At 37.6% G+C, this 27,095-nt stretch overlaps 1 protein-coding gene across 4 annotated transcripts in view; it reads left to right on the forward strand.

Moving 5' to 3' along the window:
- The first annotated feature begins 2,322 nt into the window (after positions 1–2,322).
- LOC149252886 (pentatricopeptide repeat-containing protein At3g16610-like) overlaps positions 2,323–27,095 on the forward strand; it is a 171,300-nt gene continuing 146,527 nt past the window's right edge. For 3 of the 4 annotated variants that reach the window (XR_016267016.1, XR_016267017.1, XM_089459817.1), the window contains exons 1-3: positions 2,323–2,996; positions 3,283–3,341; positions 7,482–7,554. Coding sequence is in view for 1 of the 4 variants with exons in the window: in XM_089459817.1 (XP_089315943.1) it covers positions 2,783–2,996; positions 3,283–3,341; positions 7,482–7,520 (312 nt within the window). In the remaining 3 variants the exon portion in view is untranslated. Of the gene's footprint in view, positions 2,997–3,282; positions 3,342–5,110; positions 5,454–7,481; positions 7,555–27,095 lie in introns of those variants that run through there. The other variant, XR_016267018.1, reaches the window with a different exon arrangement.

Raw genomic sequence — 27,095 nt, forward strand, 5'->3', positions numbered from 1 at the left:
AAGAAAAAGAAAGATTTACTAGAATTTTGATTTTGTATTTAGAAATTACAACCCTGTTTATTGTTCATAAAAGATAATAAGTCTCTCCTTATACAAATCTGAAAATAATAAAAAATTTGCTGCAATTTTCCTTTTCTATTTCAAAACTACAAACCTCTGTTTACTATTCCCAGAGGATAAAATTCTATAGCACAAAATCATATAAAAGTCTGCCGAAACATTGAGTAGACTTCAAAACCATATAAAATTGAGCGGAGTTTGAAGGTGTTATAATCAGCAAGAGCTAACGAGCCTGCTATAGGGCATTAAATGCCCGTTTAGCTGCAAGCTCGATAGCCATATCACTTTCAGTGGGGACCCGCGCGCGTGTGTTGAGGACAGAGTGTTCGGAAAGTCACTATGCGCATATGTTTTATATAGACACACGCCCACAGTGACTTTCCGAACACTCTGTCCCCACCGAAAATGATATGGCTATTGAGCTTGCAGCTAAACGAGCATTTAGTGCCTTGTGGTAAGCTCGCAGTTATAATCGCTGTCATTTGGCATCCTCTGTGGAACGTACTGAGATCGATCGTGTGACAAACCCTCCGTAGAACGTACTGAGATCGTTCGTGTGACAAATCGACAAAGTTCACATTCAATAGACCTGGAGTTGGAAGGAATTACTGACAGGGATCGAATTAGGTTTATAATGAGGTCGTTTATTTTTCGAATATAATAAAAAATATTTTAGCCGGCCAATATTTTTTTAGTGAAATGATCATTAAAATTGCAAAGTCTTATAAGTGCTTCAGATTTTAAATTCCTACCCATCGATATGTGTCTTTTAGCCCATCGATATGTGTCTTTTAGCCTCTCGTAAAACGTGTTGGGATCGATCATGTGGAATATCGACATAGTTAGCATGTGCATAATTATAGAGAATTAGCGAGAAATATTTATACAAGTAATTATAGTTATGTATGCAAAATTATATATATATATATATATATATATATATATATATATATATATGCACTCATTATTATACAGATAATTGTTGGTATGGAGATTTAAAGATAATTGTTGGTATGGAGATTTAAAGTGACATTACAGATAATTGTTGGTATGGAGATTTAAAGTGACATCACGAATAGTAAAAAGATGTTTGATATTGGGTGATTATTATTATTATTATTATTATTTTAATTATTAAAATAATATTTATAATGTTATTTTTATGTTTATATTAAATAAATAAAAATATATTTAAATAAACTATAATTTGATATGATATTTTTATTTTTTAAAATATTATAATAAAATATTTAAAATAAATATTAAAATATTATTATTAAAAACATAATATTAATAAAAATATTAGAATAGGTTTTTAAAATTTTATTACTATTATTATTATATTAAATTTTTTATATACATTATATAGATTATCTTTTGTATTATGAATATTAAAATTTGTTAAAAAGAGGTGAATAATTTGTTTTCTCTGTTTTGTAAGTTTACGTTTATAAAGATGTGATGTGGTAATTAGTTTATCTATGATATTTCTGAAATAATTATATATGATGTAATAGTGAATTTTTGTAAATTACTATTTCTCATTAAATTCTCATTCCAATTAAAAAATACATAAATATTATTATAATTACTTTATTAAAAAATATTACAATATGTTTTAAATATTATTATGATTATCTGATTACAAAAGATATTCCAAAATCTATTATAAAAATGATATTTTTTATGTGAATAAATATTTTTATTTAGAAAATAATATTTCAATAAATATTTAAATAAATAATTTTTTTTTTTTAAATTAATATTAATTTAATTTCAACTTAAATTTAAAAAATTTAAAATTATCAAAATTTATAAATATTTTTTAATATAATTTTAAAATATTCTTTTAATATATTATTTCATATTCTAGAAAATTAAATAATAACAAAAAAAACATATTTGAAAAAATAAATATCAATAAAATTAACCCACAAATAAACAGCGATATAAACTAAAAGCTCGTTACCTTAATTTAAATTACTAAATTAAAAAATGATTTAATATAATATATTTTGATAAAATAAATATTAATTTATAGTGGACAAAATTACACCCTCTCACACATGACTCACCAACAAATGAATAGGGATATAAACTAAAAGCTCCTTACCTTAATTTAAATTACTAAATTAAAAAATTATTAAAATTATTTAATATAATATATTGTTTGGGCTGAATTTGAACCGTCCATTTGGAGCATTAGACGGTTGAGGAGTCATTCTGTCGATGGCAAAGAATGGGAAGAAAGAGCAGAAAATGAAATTGTCATGCAAATCATCATCGGCCAAAGAAGAGATAATTCTTATAATTTATCAAGGTTGGTTTACCCTAGCCATGGGCGGTTCCCCATAAGTACGCGCATCGATTTTGACTTCGATCCCTTTAGGCGACGCAATCCCTCGACTTTCTGTGTGCCCCTGCCATGCCTTTTCCACATATGTTTCAAAAAATTCCGAACCGAATCAGAAAAAGCCTGGTAGGAATTTGGTCTCTTGGAATGCTATGATTGCAGGCTATGCCCAGCATGGGGATAATGAATCAGCCTTGAAGTTTTTTCGACAAATGCGGCATATAGGTGTGAAGCCAAACTCAGAGTGTCACCAGCGTTTTGTCAGCGTGTGCTGGCTTAACAGCACTGGAACAAGGGAAGGAGATCCATGGAGAAACAATAAGATGTGGGTTTCAGTCCGATGTCTTTGTAGGGAGTGCTCTTGTAAACATGTATGGAAAGTGTGGGAGCATCAAGAATGCACGCGGTGTGTTCGACAAAATGCACCAGAGAGACGTGGTCTCATGGACAGCCATGATTGAAGGTTACGCAATGTATGGCTGTGGCAAGGAAGCCCTCGCGCTCTTTGAAGAAATGAAACAGTCGGGCACAAAGCCAAATGATGTTACCTTGCTTGGTGTTTTGTCTGCGTCCTGCCATTCAAGTTTAGTAAATGAGGGTATTCAATACTTATAGTCGGTTGAATCCCCAATGCCTGGTTCTTGTACAGTAATTTATGACATTTTCACTCGGCAGGACGACACTAGGGATGGATCTATTTCAAATACTTTGTGAAATTCGTTAGGCCTGGAGGCATTTTCAGCCAGTACAGATAGTTTTTGAACAGAACGGGTTATAAATTGTTTTCGATTGTTATAAGTTGAAATTGTCGCTCAAAAAAGACATAATTATTATCATTGATAAGCTTTCGTTTACCCTGTCCATGGCAGCTCCCCATAGGAAAGCGGCGGTAGTGACTGCTTCGGACGTCCATTTTGACGCAATTCCGGTAATACCCTCGACCCACGATTAACCCAAGGGATTTTCAAAGGAGATCTATAGTGTTTATGGGTTTAACTAAAAATTATTGCTATTTATGGTCTTAAATTTGTTAGATATAATATTAAAAAGTTGCAAAAATAATGTAAAAAAGCTGCAGATTCATATTAAATTACAATTCCTGCGCGCGCTACAAAGGGAAACATAGAAACGAATGCTCGTTAAAACAATGAGATACTGAAAATCAAAATAGAGGCCGTATAAGCTCCAAATAAATACGATGTCAGAGGCAATAAAACCCTGTTCTCTTGCGCTGGCTATGAGGTGAACAAGGGAGATGAACGATGGACTCGCTACAAGAAGAGGTGTCACATCATCTCAGCGGCCATTGTCAGCTGTAATTAATAATTAAGCCCAAATAAATGGGCGCAGGCCTGGAATTTGACGTCCCACAGGACGTATTTGGTGTTCCAGAACGTATTTGACTGCTACGAGAAATTTTCTCCCGTCATAAGTGTGTTAGAAATGTTAACCTGTCAAAATGACGGCCCATTTCAAATTGAACCTGTCAAAATCTATAATACCTGTATTAACCTACAAGCGCCTCTAAATTGGCAACCAATATTTCCAACAGTTAGTGTTTAATACAGCTCCAAACAGTGCCCTATCAGTGGCAGGCTATCTTGACAGTACCCTGCCAACTTATGCGTATGGTTATTCCTAAAACATGGTCATCCTGCCATCATATGTTTTATTCCAGTTCACAACTACCGGTGAGTCACTTGACGTTCCAAAGTCCAATGCGCCTAACCCAATTTTGTTAACTCACGGTTATGGTATCGTGATTCCAACGTAAGTTGCCTTTGTCCTGGACGATAGAATTTAATGAAGTTGGTGAATTCACCCAGCATAAATCATCTAAAGTAGCAAGCATGGTCTATCCGAAGTAGGAAGCATGATTGTGGGGTTAGTCCAACATTGTGCAACTGCAGGAGTCTATGGAAGCAGGATTAGAGATGGAACCATTTGCACATCAGCGAAATCCCATTCTCTCCCAGAATTCGAATGAATGGACGAGCTTGCTGTTGCAGAGCAGGTATCGAGACAATGGTTTAGTATCCAGATTGCACGTTGCGAGTAAGTCCACGTACAGAAGGCACAAGCTATATTGTGAATGTGGGTTTTAGGAAGCCTGCAAAGCATAACATCCTGGTGGTTTTTGATACCTCGTCGGACATGTCATGGATAAAGTGCGATTACAGACATGGGTTCTCCTCTTACAAGAAACTGGATTGGAGCTCATGCGATAGAAACCTGGAAGGTGACGGCGTATCTTGTAGCGGAAAGAAGTGCATCTTGCAAACCCAAACCAATGGTGGAAGCCCTGTCACGGCGGAGATGAGTCAGGAGACACTGTGGTTGGATTCTCAGGCCATTGAAAAGTTTGGATTTGGATTCGGAACCGATTTCTCAAAATACCAAGGCAATTCTTCTATTGGGCTGCTGGCGTTTGGCAGAGGCTCCCTCTCATTTCCTTCTCGGGCCAAAAGCAAAAGTCTCTCTTACTACTTGCCCAACTTCTTTGAACCCCAAAGCTAAAGGAAAATTGAGTCTCGGCCAGAATGTGTCCATTCCCTTTGACTCCAAGTTCACCGCTTCAGTGTCGAATCGTAAAGCTACATCGCTTTGATATTTTGTTGAACATAAGATTATTACAGTGGGAGACACCACCCTCAATGTCTCCTCCAGCGCTTTCCAGTTCACTTCAACCAGAGCGCTTTCCAGTTCACTTCAACCAGAGGAGGGACGATGTTGGAAATCGGAACTGTTATCAGCCAACTACTGAAACGGCCCTACCATGCTTTAAAAGCGGCCTTTGTGAGTCAATTCCATCAAGCTCCTCATGTGCAGAAGTCAAAATTCCCCTTAGACACTTGTTTCAACTTTCAAGTACTCCGGAGACCTTTTGAAGCTAAGACCTTCATCTATAACATACCATTTTCAGGATGGTTTCAATCGGCCTATTTGTAAAGAAGCAATTTTAGCATCATAGGAAGTCTTCAGCGACAAGGTTACATTGTTTCTGTCGAACTAAACAACAAAAAGATCAGTTTTGCTCCAGGTACTAGCTGCTACTCTTAACCTAACCTACTGCTTATTACTTTATTTTCTGTTCTCTTTGTTTATTGGGTCGAGACGCAGACATTTTTGATATATAATTTTAATAATACTCTTTACATAAGTGAATTCATATGAGAAAAAGATAAATACTATTTACACATTGTTGTTAAGTTTTGATTTGCATTGTCTAAATTGGTGTTTTTGATTATTTATATAGATTCAACACATCTAAAAATCTCTAGGGCACTTCAATTGTGAAGAGTTCACAGGTCAAACTGAATCTCTATTGAATCATAGACAAATTAGATAAGAAAATAAACAGGGAAACTTTTCAAAATTTGACACTAGTCTTGTATTCATCCAACCATGAAAGATTATAAAAAATTGAACTTCTATTACAAAGTGTATGTTAAACAAATTATTCATTAAAAAAATGCCAAAATAAAAATGATAAAAAAAGATTGACACTCACAAATTTGAATAAAACTTAAAATGAAAGGCATGAAAAATACAAAAATGTCATCAAATTTTCATTTGACCGGCAGAAAAAATTTAAAATTCATGAATGAGCGCATAATATCAAGGTTAAAAATATTATAAAAACTATAAATCCAAATAATAAACGTATAACTTTTATTTCTGAAAATATTATTAAAATCAAATCAAATTAAATTAATTAAATAGATTAATTAATAAACATTAAATTCCAGAAGTAATATGTGATATTTGTATAAATTATGTTTTATTTAATCTCCAGGGAAACGTGGCTCATCAAATGTGCATATCATTCAGACTGAATTTACGGATGGTATATATTAGGATGTTATGTTTTTTTATACATATATCATCTTTCCAGATGCGGCTATTTGCGAGAAAAGAAAACTAAATACAACTCTCATGATATCAAATGTTAATTGTGACTTTGAAGAAAAGAGAGTCAATTGTGACTTTGAAGAAAAGAGAGTCAGATATACATTTAGGCAACATAGATTGCATAATAGGCATAAATCAGTGCTGTGTTGATATGATTGAAAGTAGCATATACAATGGCAAATAGTCTAAGAAATATACAAAAACACTATTTGTAGCTGTATTATTGAACAACTATCTATTTTGAAGAATAGTAGTCTCTTCCCTAGAGAATGCCTGTAACATGTAAATAGCTAGTCCAGAGAATAAAAAGTTCCACACAAAAATTACAGTAATGAAGCAAGACTTTTGTTCTGTAATGACACCATCTAATGAGAAAGCTTTGGAAAGCTTCTTGTAGAGGACACTGTTTTTACCCATGACCAAGCTTACCACTTCAAAAAACAAAACATTTATATATCCCTGAACAATTTAGACAGCAGTTTTACTAATAGTATGTCCGTCTTTTTAGGGAGCTTTGCTGAGTGTTCATTCTTCCTACGAGAAATCATGAGGAATTAATACATTATCAACTATATAACAATATTTAAAAAAAAAAAAACAAAACAAAACTTTGAGGCTTGTATAAAAATGGTTAACCCGGATGTTCTTTCGTTGAAAAAAATATATAGATTGGCATGCTATGGGATGCGAATAATACTCGCAGCGATCCGATTTTTTTGGATGAAGGCCCATAGAGTTTACTTTCTGGAAGGTTTCAGCTACATTTGAATTTCTTTTTGAAAACAGCCGGCACCCACTTCCTCCAACCGTCATTTGTTCAGCCAAGCCAACTCACAGCTCCATTGATTTAAAATCTGTGTATTGGATTGATCCTTCCCTTGTCATTGGAATATCTTTATATTTCAAGGGCCTTCCTGTATGAGATGTTTCTGTTTCACGCGCGCATTTTTTTTCTTGAATTGGTTTGTAATGTCTGGCCTCTTAGTTTTGCTTGTTGAACTATAGGTTCTGTCTTTTGGCAGTGTCCTGTACTTTTTCCATGATGATCACGAAGGCTCTAAATGCATTAAATGTAGCGGTAGCAAAGTCGTAGTCTAACTCTTATGGATAGTGTTTGAATTTTTTTAATTAAATGTCACGGGCTCATGATTTTCAGGTCATGAAAATCTGGATCGAAATAGGACGGAGATTTTAGGAATTCCAATTTCTTTCTCACCTAAGTTATCCAGGTACCAAATTCTCATTTCTCTTTTAGTGAAAAAGGAACACTAATTTTTCAATGAAATTTGTCCTTATGAAATTGATTGAAATTTGTTCTTTAAGAAGCCTGATGATTTTATGAATAGACAATGATAGTTATTTATGGACACTTACGTTTCTTCCTTTTCATTTCTGGAAAAAAAATAAAAAAATTATTACAATTATAGTTCTGTATTTAAGTCTAGGAATTATAAGCCTATATACAAAATCTCTTAGGATTACAAAGTCGTTTACTAAGGTGACGAATCTCCATTATTATGGTGGCCAATATGTTAAATCAGTTTTAGTATTCTCCATTATTATGGTGCCCAATATATTAAATCTGTTTTACTATTTATGTTAAATCGAAACATAATGTATGCTCAGGAGCATTAAATGATGGTTGCGTCCAATACCATTTGCACATTCAAATCGTGTGCAGATTTGAATGTAAACCACATAAAGCTAACCGGCTTACTTGACAGTCGTTCTAGAAAAGCATGAGCCTAAAAATCCGACGGGCCGAGGCATTCGAGAGAACGAGGTACGGGACGGCAGAGAAAAAGGGTTACCCAAAAGGTCCTGTTCGTCTTCACTGGTAGGTGGGAAGGCCAAAGTTCTAGGTCTTAGAAGGGGTGGGCTGTTGAGATCCTATAGAGGAGATACCTAATCCCAATAGAATATCTCCTTCGATAGGCCTACTAGGAGTAGTAGGTTAGGTAGTCGATGCTTTATCATATGTCTACGATCCCCCAAAATCTAGAGTCTATCATTAAGGAAAATGGCCCTTGGGAAAACTCAGAGGCCAACTCTACTTAATTAGTCGAATCTAATTGATAGCCTTATTCCCGTGTCTTTATCGGTTTCTGTTCCCAAACTCTGCTTCTCGCTTCTCTAGCTTGCTTGTCTCGATCAGGTGTTAAATTAGACGGGTCCCCCTACCCATCAAAGAATTTTTTTGATGGTTTTATTTTTAAACTGCCTTTCATGTGACTTTTAATATTTACTTTTACTCTGCATAATATTTTTCCAAACCATTTTTCCAAAACAGCAATAAGAGACAAAAAGTAATCTGGAAACAAAATGCAAGTTGGTTTCACGAGCTTAGCGGGTATGTTGGCTGGCATCCATCATGAACTACATTTATCCTTGTAGCTTTCAAACAAATAGCCCAGATTTCACACTATTTTAGCTACTGCTTCCCTTAATATTTAAGATTCATAATTAAAAAAGAACTATGAATTACTGTGTCTTCTCCACGTTATGCCATTTTATGCCAGATTGGACGTATTAGCCACTTGGCTTAAGAACTCCCCAAAACAATCATGATTTGGATAAGAATCCCTGGTTTCTTGGACTGGTCGGAACAACGTAGATTTCTTGCGAGTTAAATTTAAATTGATACAATGGACATTGAATAAGGTTTTTTCTCGAGATAGAACCAAGATTTGAAGATTTTATTTTTATTTACTCAAAGTGATTCCTAGCTAAATTCCCCTACTAATCTACACCAATTATGCTAATTTTTACTTCTGCATCTAAAAAATAAACGTTGAGGAATATTTGTTGTAAATTCATCTAGTAGGGACATATCAATATTAATGCGTGAGAGGAAAACTATTTTGAATTCTTATAAAAATGATAAAGTAGAGCTAAACATGATGTGGATTAGTTCTATTTTCCCAAAAATAATTTCCAATCCAATTCTAAATCAATAAAATTGTCGCTTCAAGTTCCGATAAAAACTAACTTATAACAAAATAATATGAAACCCCAATTTTAAAAATATTCATCACCGTGTTCCATAAATCTAGGGAAAAAGGGAAAAGCCAGTGAAAATGTGGTAAATATAGGTAATTTTAACCTACATCTTTTGAATTCAGAATCGATTGTGCAAAACAACACCTCCCTCGGACTGAATTGAATATAAAATAGTACTGAAAATGCATAAGAATTTGTGCGTTGGCCTTGATCTAGTTTGTTTGGGGTGATTGAGAAAATCCATTGGGAGAGGGACATGCAATAAACTTTGGTATCTTGTCTCCGGTCATTGTGATTAAAAAAAGGCATTTAAATTTTCTTTTATTTTCATACATTGTCGAAAACAATTTGGATAGACATGTTATATAGAGTTCTAATTGGTAGCCAAATTTTCGGATAGACTTGTTATATAGAGTTCTAATTGGTAGTCAACAAAAGGGAATAGAAGCATTACTTGCTTAATAGCGTCCTTCGATGACGAAGAAGTTTACATGCAATGGCAAATCTTGAACCAGGGTAACAGATGGATCAGAAAAACTATTCTCCGTGTATTGGCTGTGTAGAGTCCTCAAGTTCTCCCAATGGTAACAACATGAAAACAATGCACTGATGCCAAAAACTATTAACAGAAACCGAGTTGTTCGTGAAGGAAACCCCAAGATCCACCATAGGGTTTCCACCCGAATAAACCAATGCATGCAACAGTTGTAGTAGGATATGCAAAACACCACAGCCAGAGGAAAAGGAGAAGGAAACAAGAACAATGACGGGAGCGATCAACACGACACTCCAAAGAGATTCCGGACAATAAATTTCATTCAAAATTCCAGCAACATGTATTAAAAAGCCACCAACCCATAGAGATTTTGAAAAATGGCATTAAATGTGATTCCCAGTGCTAGACTGACTTAAATAAATATATAAAATATATACATAAAATTTGAAACTTCTGATTTTTTTATCTGCCCGTTATTTTGACATTTTTCTAAATAATTAACCAGTCAACAATGATGTGTTTATTTGGAAATCCACTGTATTTTACGATTAAAACCGGAAAAAACGGGCAAATGGGCATCAATTTTAAAACCTGGTCTCGATAACCAAGCCCACCTGGTTTAGAGAGCCTAGCATGATTGGTTTTAAAAGTGGGATTATTAGTGGCAGGCCAAGTGAGCCTAGCTTGGCCTGGTTCTAAAGGAAGACAGAACAAAGGAAAAAGTAGAACTATCAATGGTAGGCTAGCAATCTGCCATGCTTGGTTCTAAAAGAAAGAAGGCTCAAGCAGAGCCAAGGAAAGAAGTGGGGATATAAGTGGCATGCTAACAATTTACCCTGCCTGGTTCTAAAAGAAAGAAGGCTCAAGCAGAACCTAGGAAAGAAGTGGGGCTATCAATGGCACGCTATCATGGTAGTTCTCCTATATGCATGAGACTCGGCGGGCAATATCTGCCTGCTTACGTGACATAGGGGCGGGACTCACAGGGAGGGATGAAGCGCTGAGCGAGGTAGTCATAGGGAAGGGGTGGGCATACTGATTCCAATGCATCGCTGGCGTTGTTTTTTTGGTAGCCTCGGCTACCTACACCCACATGGGGGACCACCAATAGGAAGTATGTGGAGATTCAAGTACCTAATCGATAGCCTTAATGAATTCGTATTGCGTTGCAGAGGTCGGCTCCAACAACGTGGCTGGAATCATGGAGAACCTCCTCCCATCAAGAAAAGGTTACCAACTATACAATCCTTGGAATGGATGAATCGTGGGAGGTTTCTATATTACAGAGGTCGCAACCTAACCTATGATGTTCCGTGACTTGCACAACTATTAAATAAAAAATACCATGCGTTTATACCAATAGAATAAATTACTCTGTAATTCATTTAACGAGAGGAACCATCACCGTCTGTGAGGTGGAGCGAAGATTTGATCCATATACTTACGTTACGCTTTGACTCGTCTAGCCCCCTTTTCGTGTATATATAATAGAGTTGGAAGGTGTAGCCGTCTATCTATATATAAGGTTTCATGACTCCAGCTAAGATAGATATAAACCCCTGAGCTTATCCATTTAGTCACATTTTCTTAAAAATCAGTTAGGATTTGATGAAATGCCCGAGGATATTTTTTTAAGAAAAGGAAATGAGTGACTTTCTTTGGTCTAAAATATGTTAAATAAATGTGTCATGTATCAATTACCAAGTGTTTATATTTATAAAATAAATATGTAATTTATTTATATAAGTGGAACCATTTTATATTAATCTTAAATAAGAAGTTATTTAAGTAGGTATAGACAATATTGATAGGTATGATTCATTTGTATGAGGATAACTATTTAACACTAAACCCTAATGAACTTAATCACATTTAGGTAAACATACACTGTATTTAGAACATAGTGGGGTTTCTTTTGAGTAGAAACTTTTTTTGGGACATATCAATTTCTATAATTAAATTAATGAGGCATGGATGCATGTTTTCATTGTCTCTCAACAGTTTCCATGGCATGGATGAAATTAATTTTTTTGGCAAGAATTTGTGATGATTATTAACATTTCCATGCCTTGAAAATGATCATGAGGATGAGATACACTATAGGGATGGTTTGGCGTCATCATATTGTTCATCCCACATAAGGTCTAAAGTGGGAAACATCTCTAGCTTGGTTATCCTAGGAGACTCATCAAAGCATTTGTAATCATCACCAACATGGTTGCAAACCATGTCTTAAGTATGAATAGACATGTCCAAGACTAGTGGGATCTTCTATTACTCTTTCCTTTTCCATTTTATCCTCTAGATAAGTGTGGCATGATCAACTTGGGATCTTCTTTACTTTTGATAACCTCAGTTCTAGAGCACATATGGTTCCATGCCTATTCCTTGGCACTAGACTTTTGAAGCAAAGGAAACTCATTTACAAGAAGCTATGACAAATTAGTGTTCAAAGTATGATCCATTAGTTTGGCTTCTCTGCTAGCAATCTAAGGATACCAATGATAGCATGACCTTTCCAATTCTTCCTCTTTTTTAATGTAAATTTTAAATTAAAAAAATTGCTAAATATTGGGTTAAGAGCACTACATTATATATTATAATAATATGACATACATTTAAACAAATCCATTTATATGGTTGTAAAATGTTATGTGTATAGTTATTGAGAGTTATGTTCCAAAAACTTAAAATAGGGTAGGACACTTCAAATGTTTCCAAACACTAGCTATGGCATCCACCATCAACAACAAACCACAACTATCAAAGATGGCTTAGCAAGGCATCAAACCAAGCTACTTGTAGCCACTTCAAAGGATGAACAACAAACTAGCATGAATGCCTACAAGTCCACCCTTAATTTACCACATACATCATACAAATCGTCTAGGAGATTCTCTAAGTTTACATTAAACAAGGCCTCCAAGCATAGTGCTACAAGTATTTGATAGGGATTCTTTGCGACAAATCCTAGATCCTTCTCACCCAAGGACATCAAACCCTAGCACATCATGTCTTCTCTAGTTTTTCCCTATCACAAACCCTAGCACCTTCCACCCTTGCATTCACAAAATTATAAATACTTTAATATAGGATCATTGACAAAACATATTGATTAGGATACTACTCCTCAATTTATGATGATGCACAAAAGTTGTTAAATTAACATATATAATCATCACTAGAAACTACTCAATTTCAATGGGAACGTACACTAAATTCAGATTTGCGAGTACACAAATTGCGGAAAGCAATGTACTTCATTTATAGAACAAATGAAGTTAAAAGTACAAATCAATCATAATCTTGTCGAAGGCTAGGACGCTCCAATTTGTCTCCAAACCCGAGTTAGGCATTCCACCATCAACAGAAAAAACACAACTAGCAACCATGACATAGATAATGCGATCCGTTAGATCCACCAGATGCCCTTTGCATCGATAAACAACCAGTAAGTTGAAGCCCAATGTGTGTCATTAATCTTGCTTGATTATAGTTGTTGGATCTATTGGGGTTGCAAGTCTATTTTATCTCATGTGCAAATTGATTTCGATGGGTGATATTGGTTGTTGATCTTGCTTGATCATAGCCATTAGATCTATTGGGGTGCAAGTATGTTTTATCCCCTGTGCAAGTTAGATTCCGGCAGTCGATCTGGGTCATTGATCTCGCTTGATTGTAGCCATTACATCTATCGAGGGTGCAATTTTGTTTTATCCCTTGTGCAAGTTGGAGTTGCAGGTGTGATGTGGGCCATTAACCTCGCTTGATCGTAGCCATTAGATCTATTAGGGGTGCAAGTCTATTTTATTCCCTATGCAAGTTGGAGAACGATGTGGATTATGGGTCGTTGATGAAGGGAGAGCACAACCATTAGATCTATCATGCACAAAACTTGTCGTAAACCCTCGCACATGTTTCAGAGCGATGCAAGATGTGGGCCTTGGATCAGTAAAAATTACAACCACGAGATCTGTCGGGCAGATGGGACCCCACAAACTTGCATCCATGTTCTAGCACGATATAAATCTAGGTTGTGAAATCAGAGAAATCCTGGCTATTAGATTCATTGGGGGGGTAAGTTGTCATAAATTCCCATGCATGTTTTAGTCTGATGGGAATCTAGGTTGTTGATCTACCTCAAGATCAACCCTTGGATTTGGAAGGGGGAAAAGTCACAGTGGTAGTGAAAATTGGAAACTGGACCCTGCGTGTTGTTGTGTCCACTCAATCATCGCTACATGGAATGACCCACGTCAACAATGGGGCCTATGTAGGGACTGACAGATAGAGTAGAAAGACTGGATGCATGCCAAGTGTTTAGGGGAAGTCATGCAAGCCAATTCGTGTCCAATGTGAACTAAGAAAATTGAATTAGTACAAGAAGTTACCTTTGAATGAAGCAGGGGTGCACAGGGAAGGCCCGTATGTTTGAAGATAGTTACAAAATGTTGTTACAAGTGGATTTTATTGGTGTAGGAGAGTAAAACAATCAAAATGTTTGCCAATTTTTCCGAAATTATGTTAATTTCTTCAGTCATCTGCCTAATCTTCAAGATAAGGTATCCAATTTAAGCGCTCACTTTCCAAGTTGTACACTTGTCAAGAGATAAATCCTCTAGTGATGCGCTCTACATCCATGGGCTTGAAGAGTTAGACACTCCACATGATGAGGATTCTTGTTGTCTGAGATGAACTTATAGTGCACAAATGCTCTTACTCAACTTATATGCTCCAATGGGATATAATATTTACTTGGTCAAATATATTTTATGACGAAATTCCATATTTGGTTCCCCAAGTTAATCTTAAAGGGGAATGCTGTTGATGTATTGGTGGTGATTTGTTATTTTTGTTACCAAGGAAATCGTAAGGTGGATGTTATTGAGTTGTTGGCTCAGCCTAACATATGATCCTAATGGAGATATGGTAATTGTTGCCACCTTATTAACTTTTAGAGAAATGTTGGCTAAGCTTGGCATAGGGCTGCAATGGCCCTTGGATGTCATTCATTAGACACCCTTAGTTTAAGGCTGTGGACCACATTAGTGTTAGTGGGCGCCCACTCACACTAATATGGCCCATAGCCTTACACCCCCAATAGATCCAAGGGATATAATCAAGCGAGATCAATGACCCACATCACACATTGGGCTCCAACTTGTCGGCTATTTATCGATGCAAAGGGTGTCTGATGGATCCAATGAATCCCATTATCTACGATCAAAGGTGAGGGCGCACATCATGCGTTTATAGGCACGGTATTTTAGTGCATTTCATCCACCCGATGGTGCCCAGTCACACCATGTCCTGCCACCTAGCCTCCTCACTTTCCAACTCAGTTGCCACCAAGAACTATAACATGGCACTGCCACCTCATCGTTGATGTCATATATTTATTTTTTAATTTTCTATCAATAATACTCTCTTTTTTTCTGTGTGAATTTTAGTGTTTCCGTTACTAAAAATTTTGAGCTCACAATCACAATTTGATCCTTCACATTTGTCATTCTCTTTGATCTCATCTCAAATTGATTATTTCATGCACCTCAACTTCTTGCGAGTTATGTCAAATAATTCATCAACAACCTGTTACTTTTCCTTAAATGATTATTCACCCCCAAATGACCCGAGTTTTGTAAACTGTAGCTCTAATACCACCTGTAATGTCCCTAGGCCCACTGTAGTCTTTACCTGTAACACTCCCAACCCACTGCTAGGTCATTTCAGTTGTCATCCGGGTACTCAAATCATTTTATTTTGTTAATGATCCTACATGAGAGTCTTTGAAATTGTTCGATGCAAGGTTGGAAGGGGCTAGGGTTGGTGACAGTAGAAACCTATAGAAGCCATGATGTGAGAGGCTTTGATGGACCTAGGATGTAGGGTACTATCCTTGGAGAGCTTGTGCAATGTAATCTTGGAGAATCTCATAGAGAACATTTATAGTGCAATTGTGAAATCAATAGTGAACTTGTTGATGTTCATGTTAGTTTACTTCTCACCCATTGAAGAAGCTAGGAGATTTTCTATGCCATACTTACTCGTTATGGTTTTTTGTTGATGGTGGAATGCCTAGCAAGGGGTTCGAAAACATTTCGAGTGTCCTAGCCTTTCACAAGATGGAGCAACATGTTATACCAACTTGTGATAAGATGATTGGTATGTATTTGTAACTTCATTTGTTCTATAAATGAAGTACATTTTTTCCATAATTTTCGTACTTGCAGATATGATTTTAGTGCACATTTCCATTGAAATTGAGTTGCTTCTAGTGATGACTATACATGCTACATTAAAAACTTGTGTGCATCACCGTAACTTGAACAATAGTAATCTAATCATTATGTTTTGTTAATGAACCTATATTAGAGTCTTTATAATCATGTCGATGCAAGGGTGGAAGGTGATAGGGTTTGTGACAGGAGAAGACTAGAGAAGACATGTTGTGTTAGGGTTTGATGTCCTTGGGTGAGAAGGATCTAGGATTTGTCGCAAAGAATCCCTATCAAATACTTGGAGCACTAAGCTTGGACTCTCAGGGCCTTGTTTAATTTAAGCTTAGAGAACCTCTTAGACGACTTGTATGATGTATGTGGGAAATCAAGGGTGGACTTGTAGGCATTCACGCTAGTTTGTTGTTCACCCTTTGAAGTGGCTACAAGTAGCTTGGTGTGATGCCTTGCTAGGCCATCTTTGATAGTTATGGTTCGTTGTTAATGGTGGATGCCATAGCTAGTGTTTGGAAACATTTGAAATTCCCTACCCTATGACAAGTTTGAATGACATGTACCAACTTGTCATAGGTTGATTGGTATGTACTTGTAATTTTATTTGTTGTATAAATGAATTTCAATGCTATCCACAATTTGTTTAGATGTAAATCTGATTTTTATCATATATTTCCATGGAAATTTGAGTAGTTTCTAGTGTTTTTTATATATGATAATTTAGCATCTTTTGCGCATCACTGTAAATTAAGTAGAGTAGTCATCAAATAATTGTGTTTTGTTAATGAACCTATATCAATGTCTTTATAATTGTATTGATGCAAGGGTTGAAGGAGCTAGGATTTGTGACAATCAAGATCTAGAGAAAGCATTATCTACTAGGGTTTCATATCTTTGGGTGACAACGAACTAGGATTTGTGGCAAAGAGACCCCATCGAACACTTCGATAACTATGCTTGGAGAGCTTGTATGACGTAAGCTTAGAGAATCTCCTAGAAGACTTGCAAGATACAAGTGGGAAATCACGGGTGGACTTGGTGGTACTCATGCTAGTTTGGTGTGCACCCTTTGAAGAGGCTACAAGTAGCTTGGTGTGATGCCTTGCTAGGCCAAGTTTGCTAGTTATGGTTTGTTGTTGATGGTGGATACCCTATCTAGGGTTTGGAAGTATTCCAAATGTCCTAGTTTGTGTAAAGCTTGAAGCATAAGTGCCATCTTTTGATAAACTGGTTGGTATGTATTTGTAACTTCATTTGTTGTATAATGAAGTACCTTATTGTCCACACATTGTATATTTGTGATCTAATTTTTAAGGTATATTCCCATGGAAATTAAGTAGTTTCTGATGTTGGGTATGCATGCTAATTTAATATAATAGTGAGTAGAATTTGTTGAGTAAGATCATTGGAGGAATGGATGCTTGACTTAGATAACAAGGATCCTTTTGATGAGAATTGATTAATACTTGGAACCCATGCTTGGAGAGTGCAACATGTGAAGATTGATCTATTGACATGTGTACACCTTGGAAAGTGAGTGCTTGACTTCTTTATTTTGTATGTTGCAATAGCCCTTGTATGTCATTCATTAGACACCATTAGTTTAAGGCCATTGACCATATTAGTGTGAGTGGGCGCCCACTAACACTAATGTGGCCCATAGCCTTAAACAAAGGGTGTCTAATGAATGACATCCAAGGGCAATTCCAATATACAAGATAAAGAGTCAAGCGCTCACTCTCTAAGGTGTACACATGTCAAGAGATCAATCCTCAAGTGTTGCACTCTCCAAGCATGGGTTCCAAATGTCAAGCACTTCTCATAGCAAGGATCCTTGTTGTTTAATTCAAGCATCCAATCATCCAATGATCTTACTCAACAAATTCTACTCACTATTATATGAAATTAGAATTTGTACCCAACATTAGAAACTACTTAATTTCCATGGGAATATAATCTAAAAGTTAGATCTACAAAATGTGTGGACATCAAGGTACTTCGTTATACAACAAATGAAGTTACAAGTACATACCAACTAGCTTATGAAAACTTGGCACATGTCCATTAAGCTTGACAAATACTAGGACACTTGGAATGCTTCCAAACCCTAGCTAGGGTATCCAATATGAACAACAAACTATGACTAGCAAATATGGTCTAGCACGGCATCACACTAAGCCACTTGTAGCCACTTCAAAGGTTGCATAATAAACTAGCATGAATACTGTGAAGCCCACCATTGATCTCTCACTTATATCATCCAATTTCTCTAGGAGACTTTCTTTAAGCTTACATGCTACAAGCTCTCCAAGCATATTGATCCAATTCTTCGATGGGGTCTCTTTGCCACATATCCTAGTTCCTTGTCACCCAAATATATCAAACCCTAATAGATCATGTCTTCTCTAGATTTTGGTTGTCACAAACCCTAGCTCCTTCAACCCTCGCATCAATACAATTATAAACACTCTAATATAGGTTCATTAACAAAACACAATTATTTGATGACTACTATATTCAATTTACAATGGTGGGCACAAGATGCTAAATTAACATTTATGAGCAACACCATAAACTACTCTAATCTCTATGTGAATAAGAGGTAAAAATTAGATCTCCAACTACAGAAATTGTGCATAGAAATGTACTTGATTTATACATACAATAAAGCTAGAAGTACATACCAATTAGCCTATGACAAGTTGGTACAAGTCGTTCATGCTTTTCATAGGATAGGACACTTCAAATGTTTCCAAACATTAGCTAGGGCATCCACCATCAACAACAAACCATAACTAGTGAAGATGGCCTAGAACAGAATGACACTAAGCTACTTGTATGCACTTCAAAGAGTGAACAACAAACTATAATGAATACCTACAAGTCCACCCTTGCTTCCCCACACAACTAGCTCGACGAACCTTAGGTGCAGAAAAGGGTGTACATTGCCTATGTGCAGGTTGAGGGGGATGTGAGCTAGGAGGTTGGAGGATTCAAGGGTTTGATATAAGGACTTGGAGCATACCTGGAAAGCTCTAAGAGCAACAAGAACTCTTGGAGCCACAGGAGTTTGAGAACGTCTCTTTCCGACATAGTAAGATGCCCTGGAGGTGGTGGCATAGGTTGAGGGATCGCTAGTGCAGAGAACGATGTGCATTCTTGGGTGCAGGTACATTGGGGGCGTGAGCCTATAGGTGTGAGGTTGCTACATTTTGGTACCTTAGTCTGTTAATGGTACCAGATGTGTACGTGGATTTGGATGAGCTATTACCCCATGGTGTCAAAGCCCCAGCTCGGGGATGACCCATTGTTGAAAGAAAAAGAACAATGTGGACACTTGGAATGCTTCCAAGCTTTAGCTAGGGTACCCACCATCAACAAAAAACCATAAATAGAAAACGTGGTCTAGCGAGGCATCACACTAAGCCACTTGTAGCCACTTCAAAGGTTGCACACCAAACTAGCATGGATACCACCAAGTCCACCATTAATTTCTCACTTATATCATCCAAGTCTTGTAGGATATTCTCTAAGCTTACATTATACAATCTCTTCAAGCATAGTGATCCAAGGACCCACGTGAATAATCCAGGGCCTAAGTGGGGACTAACATGCGTGCTAGGTGTTTAGGGAAAGTCATGCAAGCTAGTTCGTGTCCAATGTGAACAAAGAAACCTGAATTAGTACAAAAAGTTATCTTTTAATGAAGGAGAGTTGCAACGGGGAGGCCCGTATGTCTAAATAAAGTAACAAAACTTTGTTACAAGTAGATTTGATCAGAGGAGTAAAACAATCGAAATGGTTGCCAATTTTTCTGAATTTACGTTAAATTCTTGAATCATGTGCCTAAACTACAAGGTAAGGTATCAAATTTAAGTGTTCACTTTCCAAGTTGTCCACATGTAAAGGGTTAAATCCTCCAGTGATGCTCTCTACATTAATGGGCCTGAAGTGTTAGACAATTCACATGATGAGGATTCTTGTTGTCCAAGCTAAACATATTGCACACGAATGCTCTTACTCAATGCATATACTCCAATGGGATATGATATTTACTTGGTCAAATTTCCTTTAGGCAAAAATTCCATATTTGTTTCCCAAAGATAATTTTAAATGGGAATATTATGGATGTGTTGGCGATTTCTTATTTTTGTTGCCAAGGATTCTTAAGGTGGAGGTTATTGATTTGGTTGCTCTGCGTAACATATGATCCTAATGGAGATATGCTAATTGTTGCCACCTTATGTTGGCATTTTGGCACAGGTGTGGCGCTTTGATACAGGTGTTGTCCTTGATGGCAACTCTCATTGATGACAGATCTCCGTTCAGATTACAGAATAAAGAGAAATCTCATATACGCCGGTTAATCAAGTCCAAGTTGCGTATACACGCAGTCTATATGCATACTAAGTCGCGTATACGCAGGTTATATATATACGGAGGTGCGTATGCACGCAGATATATGAACAGAAAAGGGCGTATATGTCGGGAAGCTTCCCTTTGGTCCATGGTAGTTAGTCCTCGGTATTTGAGCCTATGTATTTGGACCAAAGTATCTCGACAGACGTGTTGATCCCTAGTTTCTAAGTTGATGGTATTGAATTTCTACGGTTTGGCCCTTGGTATTGAGCAAGGCCTAAGGCTATATAAGGAGGAGAAGATCATTAGGCAAATCATCTGAAAAAGGTTGAATATCTGAAGAAGAAAGAGATCTGGTATGCAGGTTCTGGGTTGCTTGATCTAAGCTAAGGAGAGATCACTTCGGTTGATGGAAGACTAGATCTAAGGATAGATCGGGATCTAATGATTTGAAATACACTATTATGATATGGTTGATTATGCGTATTTCTAGATCTGCATACTGACGCAATGCTATGTTCTGGGTCTAACTGATGTCTGGTACAGCTGCAAGTTGAGAGAATTTATTTTTAGATCTATACGCAGGTTGCCTTCGGTAAAAGCGCGTGTATACGCGGGTTTCTCTCATTGAAGTAGCGTATATATTTTGGAGCTTGATTTTTGAGTTACAGTTGGGTCTGACTGTTATTGCAGAGTTCTGTAGTCTGCTCTGTGTTCTGGTAACTGGTGTTTCACAGGGTTTCAGTGGTTCAGTGATTGATAATGCTAGTATTGGATGTTTTGTGCTTCAATGATTTGTTGTGAAAGTTGAATGAATTGTGGTCTTCAGATTGTAACGTTGTGCTTCAGGAATATCCAGTCTGAAAATGTATGAAAGGTGGTACCTGAAAGAAAGAAGATTGTAGGCCAGCACCTACGTACTAGTATCTTGGCTAGTACAAGAGCAAAGGGGGTTGGAGCTCCCTTCCAAGGAAGTTTGGAGAACGAGAGAAGGTTGTAGCCTTCTGCAGGTTGTAGCCTGCGTACTGGTATAAGGCTGCACCAGTACAAAATGATTGTAAACTGAAGTTTCATATTAAAGAAAGATAGAGACGACTTGCAGCAGGTGGTTTTCACCCACATTGGGTTTCCACCTTATATCATGGTGTTCATGTGTGTGGTTTTTGTGTGATCTGTTCTACTGCATCTGTTTACTCTTAATATGGTGAATAATGTCCTTATGCACTTAACTGAAGATAAACTGACTGAATTATAAGATTTCTGGTTATACGCTGTTTTTCTTAGACACAGTTGCGTGTACACGCTGTTTCACTTAACAAAAGTAGCGTATATGTTTCTGAGCATTGAAAAAGTTTTATAGTTCTGATAATACTGATTCACCCCCCCTCTCAGTATTATTTCCAACACCTTATTACCTTTTGGGGAAATGTTGGCTAATCTTGATGTAGGGATGCAATGAACCTTGGATGTCTTTCATTAAACACTCTTAGTTTAAGGCTATGGACCACATTATTGTTAGTGGTCGCCCACTAACACTAATGTGGCCCATAGCCTTAAACTAAGGGTGTCTAATGAATGACATCCAAGGGCCATTGCAATATACAAGATAAAGAGTCAAGCGCTCACTCTCCAAGGTGTACACATGTCAAGAGATCAATCTTCAAGTGTTGCACTCTCCAAGCATGGGTTCCAAATGTCAAGCACTTCTCATAGCAAGTATCGTTGTTGTCTAATTCAAGCATCCAATTGTCCAATGATCTTAACAAGTTCTACTCACTATTATATTAAATTAGGATATGTACCCAACATTAGAAATTACTTAATTTCCATGGGAATATACTCTGAAAGTCAGATCTACAAGTATAAAATGTGTGGACATCAAGGTACTTCGTTATACAACAAATGAAGTTACAAGTACATACCAACTAGCTTATCAAAAGTTGGCACATGTCCATTAAGCTTGACAAATACTAGGACACTTGGAATGCTTCCAAACCCTAGCTAGGGTATCCAACATGAACAACAAACTATGACTAACAAATATGGTCTAGCAAGGCATCACACTAAGCCACTTGTAGCCACTTCAAAGTGTGCACAACAAACCAACATGAATACTGCCAAGCCCACCATTAATCTCTCACTTATATCATCCAATTCCTTTAGGAGACTCTCTAAGCTTACATGCTACAAGCTCTCAAGGCATACTGATCCAAGTCTTTGATGGGGTCTCTTCGCCACATATCCTAGTTCCTTGTGACCCAAAGATATCAAACCCTAGTAGATCATGTCTTCTCTAGATTTTGGTTGTCACAAACCCTAGCTCCTTCAACCCTCGCATTAATATAATTATAACGACTCTAATATAGGTTCATTAACATTACATAATTATTTGATGACTACTATATTCAATTTACAATGATGGGCACAAGATGCTAAATTAGCATATATGAGCAACACCATAAACTACTCTAATCTCTATGTGAATAAATGGTAAAAATTATATCTTCAACTACAGAAATTGTGGATAGCAATGTATTTCATTTATACAAACAATAAAGTTAGAAGTACATACCACTTAGCCTATGACAAGTTGGTACATGTTGTTTATGATTGCCAGGATAGGACACTTCAAATGTTTCCAAACACTAGCTTTGGCATCCACCATCAACAACAAACCATAACTAGTGAAGATAGCCTAGTAGGGCATCACACTAAGCTACTTGTATCCATTTCAAAGAGTGAACAACCAACTACCATGAATACCCACAAGTCCATCGTTGCTTCCCCACACACAGCCCATCGAACGTTAGGTGCAAAAAAGGGTGTACACTGCCTATGTGTAGGTTGTTGGGGGATGTGAGACAGGAGGTTGGAGGATTCAAGGGTTTGATGTAAGGACTTGGTGCATACTTGGCAAGCTTGAAGAGTAGCAAGAACTCTTGGAGCAACAGGAGTTTGAGAACGTCTCTTTCTGGCTGAGTAAGACGCCCTGGAGGTGGTGGCATAGGTTGAGGGATCGCTAGTGCAGAGAACGATGTGCATCCTTGGGTGCAGGTTGATTGGGGGCGTGAGCCTATAGGTTGGAGGTTGCTACAGTTTGGCACCTTAGTCTGTTAATGGTACCAGATGTGTACATGGATTTGGCTGAGCTATTACCCCATGGTGTTGAAGCCCCAGCTCAGGGATGACCCATTGTTGAAAGAAAAAGAACAATGTGGACACTTGGAATGCTTCCAAACCCTAGCTAGGGTATCCACCATCAACAACAAACCATAACTAGAAAACGTGGTCTAGCGAGGCATCACACTAAGCCACTTGTAGCCACTTCAAAGGGTGCACACCAAACTAGCATGAATACCACCAAGTCCACCATTAATTTCTCACTTATATCATCCAAGTCCTCTAGGATATTCTCTAAGCTTACATTATACAAGCTCTTCAAGCATAGTGATCCAAGGGCCCACGTGAATAATCCAGGGCCTAAGTGGGGACTAACATGCGTGCTAGGTGTTTAGGGGAAGTCATGCAAGCTAGTTCGTGTCCAATGTGAACAAAGAAACCTGAATTAGTACAAGAAGTTATCTTTTAATGAACGAGAGCTGCACAGGGAGGGGCCTGTATGTCTAAATACAGTTACAAAACTTCGTTACAAGTAGATTTGATCAGAGGAGTAAAAGAATCGAAACGGTTGCCAATTTTTCTGAATTTCTTGAATCATGTGCCTAGTCTACAAGATAATGTATCCAATTCAAGTGTTCACTTTCCAAGTTGTACACATTTAAAGGGATAAATCCTATAGTGATGCTCTCTACATTAATGTGCTTGAAATGTTTGACAATTCACATGATGAGGATTCTTGTTGTCCACGCTGAACATCTAGCACACGAATGCTTTTACTCAACGCATTTGCTCCAATGGGATATAATATTTATTTGGTCAAATTTCCTTTAGGCCAAAATTCCATATTTGGTTCCCCACGATAATTTTAAAGGGGAATATTATGGATGTGTCGGCGTTTTCTTATTTTTGTTGCCAAGGAATTTTGAAGGTGGAGGTTGTTGAGTTCGCTGCTCTGCTTAACATATTATCCCAATGGAGATATTCTAATTGCTGCCACCTTATTACCTTTTGGAGAAATGTTGGCTAAGCTTGACGTAGGGATGCAATGACCCTTGGATGTCATTCATTAGTGTTAAAATTGGCAACTAGGGCCAAACTCCTTGTGGGTTATCTTATTTATGGCAGTTGATATTTTTCTTGGATCCCTCTCATCGAGAGGTGTAGGATTGATGTAAAGATCATCTGATTTCGATAAATTTTCATTTAGTTATGAATTTATTATTGTTATAAGACAATTCGTTAAGGTCAGCGAGCAACCAAATAAACCCACATGTGCTCAACGTTTTAGTATAAAAGGATATGACTTGAGAGTCATTTTACACACACACTTCTATCTTGATTTCTCTCCACTTGTCTTGGGTTTTAGTGGAAGAGAATTCTAGGAGTGGAAGCCCTAGACGTTGGAGGAAAAGAGGTTGCCCTAGATGCAGATGGAAGGCCACCATAGACATAGATGGAAGGCAGCCCTAGACGTAGACTAAAGGCTACCTTAACGTAGACCTAAAGGCAACCCATACAATGGTCTAATCCAGCCCTAAACGCTGGTCTAATTCAGCCCCAACTGCAGTCAAACAAGAGAGTCTTAGCCGCAGCATGAAGGGTCAAAAGGGACAGCTTGTAGGCTGCCCTAGACAGCGTGAAGGGCAGTGTGGACAACAGAGTCTTACCCACCGTATAAATGGTCAAAGGAACAACGAAGAGGCTGCCCTAGACAGCGTGAAGGAGCTGTAGGGACATCGTGGCCCTATTCGCAGTTAAACAAGCCCTAAGGAATAACATGGTGTGGAGGGTTATTCCCTTGGAGAACCGCAGTCTTTAGAAGGCTCTCTTGCTGAATTGTATGGAGAATAAGGGCTGTAGGGTGATGCCCTAACCTGTGATGCAACACAGTAGTGCAGCATGGTGAAACAACAGAGGGTAAGCATAGCAAGCATAGTGCTGCTAACATGTATGGGATAGCAACAAGGTATGTTAAGATGCATGGGACAGGAAGCATAGTGCTGCTAACATGTATGGGACAACAACAAGGTATGTTAAGATGCATGGGACAGCTAACATAGCGCTGCTAAGATGTATGGGACAGCAGCAAGGTATGTTAAGATGCATGGGACAATAAGCATAGTGTTGCTAAGATGTATGGGACAACAACAATGTATGTTAAGATGCATGTTACAACAAGCATAATGCTGCTAAGACACATGGACAGCAGCGAGGTATGCTTAGACATATGGCAAGGCTAAGTCAGACAGCAGCTGTGACATGGCAGAAGGCACATTGTACAACAGCAAGCATGGTACAACAACTAGCATGGACAACATGGCTCTCATGAACATCATGGATAACAGTGTCAAGCATGGTACTGCAAGCACATGAGACATGGTGTATGACAACATGATTCAACAATGGCACATGGGACAACAGTGCAATAGTCATGAGGTCCAACATTGTGTGATGGGTGCAACATGGTGCAACACGGTGAGGTGCAGCATGATGACGAGATGCAACACGATGATAGTGTTGATTTGGGGTAACATCGAATGTGCTCTATCCACGAAATTTGGTGGAGAGGCTAAGGCACATGAGATATCCAATACCTAGAAAGGGTTTGGTTAGATTCTAAACAGTTTGGGAGATATTGAAATAATTAATATTTTTAACGGAGTCCCTAAGTCTAAACTCAGGGAAAATAAAATATTAATGTGAATTAATATAAAACTGTATTAGAATGGTCCAAAAGTCATGGATCAAGCCAGATCCAATATTAGCCGTTGATTAGGGACTTAACCTCGGCCGTTGATTTGTCAACAAGAAAAGTATAAGAGGAGGCTTGAGGGTTACTTGGAGAACACATCGAAGAAATCAAGATTTTGACTTTCTGGGGCTGGGTTTGCTAAGAAAGTTGAGAGAGTGATTAAAGTTGTAGCTGATGGGCAGTGAATACAGAAGCAGAGAGGCAGAGATAGCATCGGGAGGATCAGCACAATAGCCGGAGAGAGGGATGCAGAGCAACCAAGGGTTCATGCAGAGCCAACCAAGGGTCACACAGAGGCAGCCAAGAGCTGCGTAGTGCCTCAGAGGACCAGCGTGGATGACGCTGAGGGCCAGAGGACTGACGCAATGCCTCTAGAGGCTGATGTAGGCTAAGCGAGAGTGATGCTGGGCTAACGTTGGGCCAGAGAGAGGCTGACATAGTCCCTAGAGGCTGACGATGGGGTTTCCTGGGGCAGATTGGAGCTATGGAGCTGTTGGAGTGTTTATTAGGGGTTTCAGCCGAAATATCTGCTTCCGAGTAGAGAGGTACTACTGCTGAGATTTTTCTCTGTCGAGTGAGCCAGATTTGGCACCCAGATTGTATTCTGAAACTGCCTAATAAATCAAACCCTCAGATCGCTGCACCGGTTTTCTTGCATCGGGTTTTTCCGGGGACATTAGTCCAAAAGCAACAGTGTCACTTGTGTGCTTGTTTCTATTTCCTTGAGTTGATGATTTGTAATGTGTTGAACATGTACTTGTATTTATTTATAGTATTTACATGGTAAATAACTTGTTAATTAATAGAACAAGT

Source organism: Pinus tabuliformis, chromosome 7 (assembly GCF_031772625.1).
Source record: "Pinus tabuliformis cultivar Carrire ecotype Pingquan chromosome 7, CPIR1, whole genome shotgun sequence".
Lineage (NCBI taxonomy): Eukaryota > Viridiplantae > Streptophyta > Pinopsida > Pinales > Pinaceae > Pinus > Pinus tabuliformis.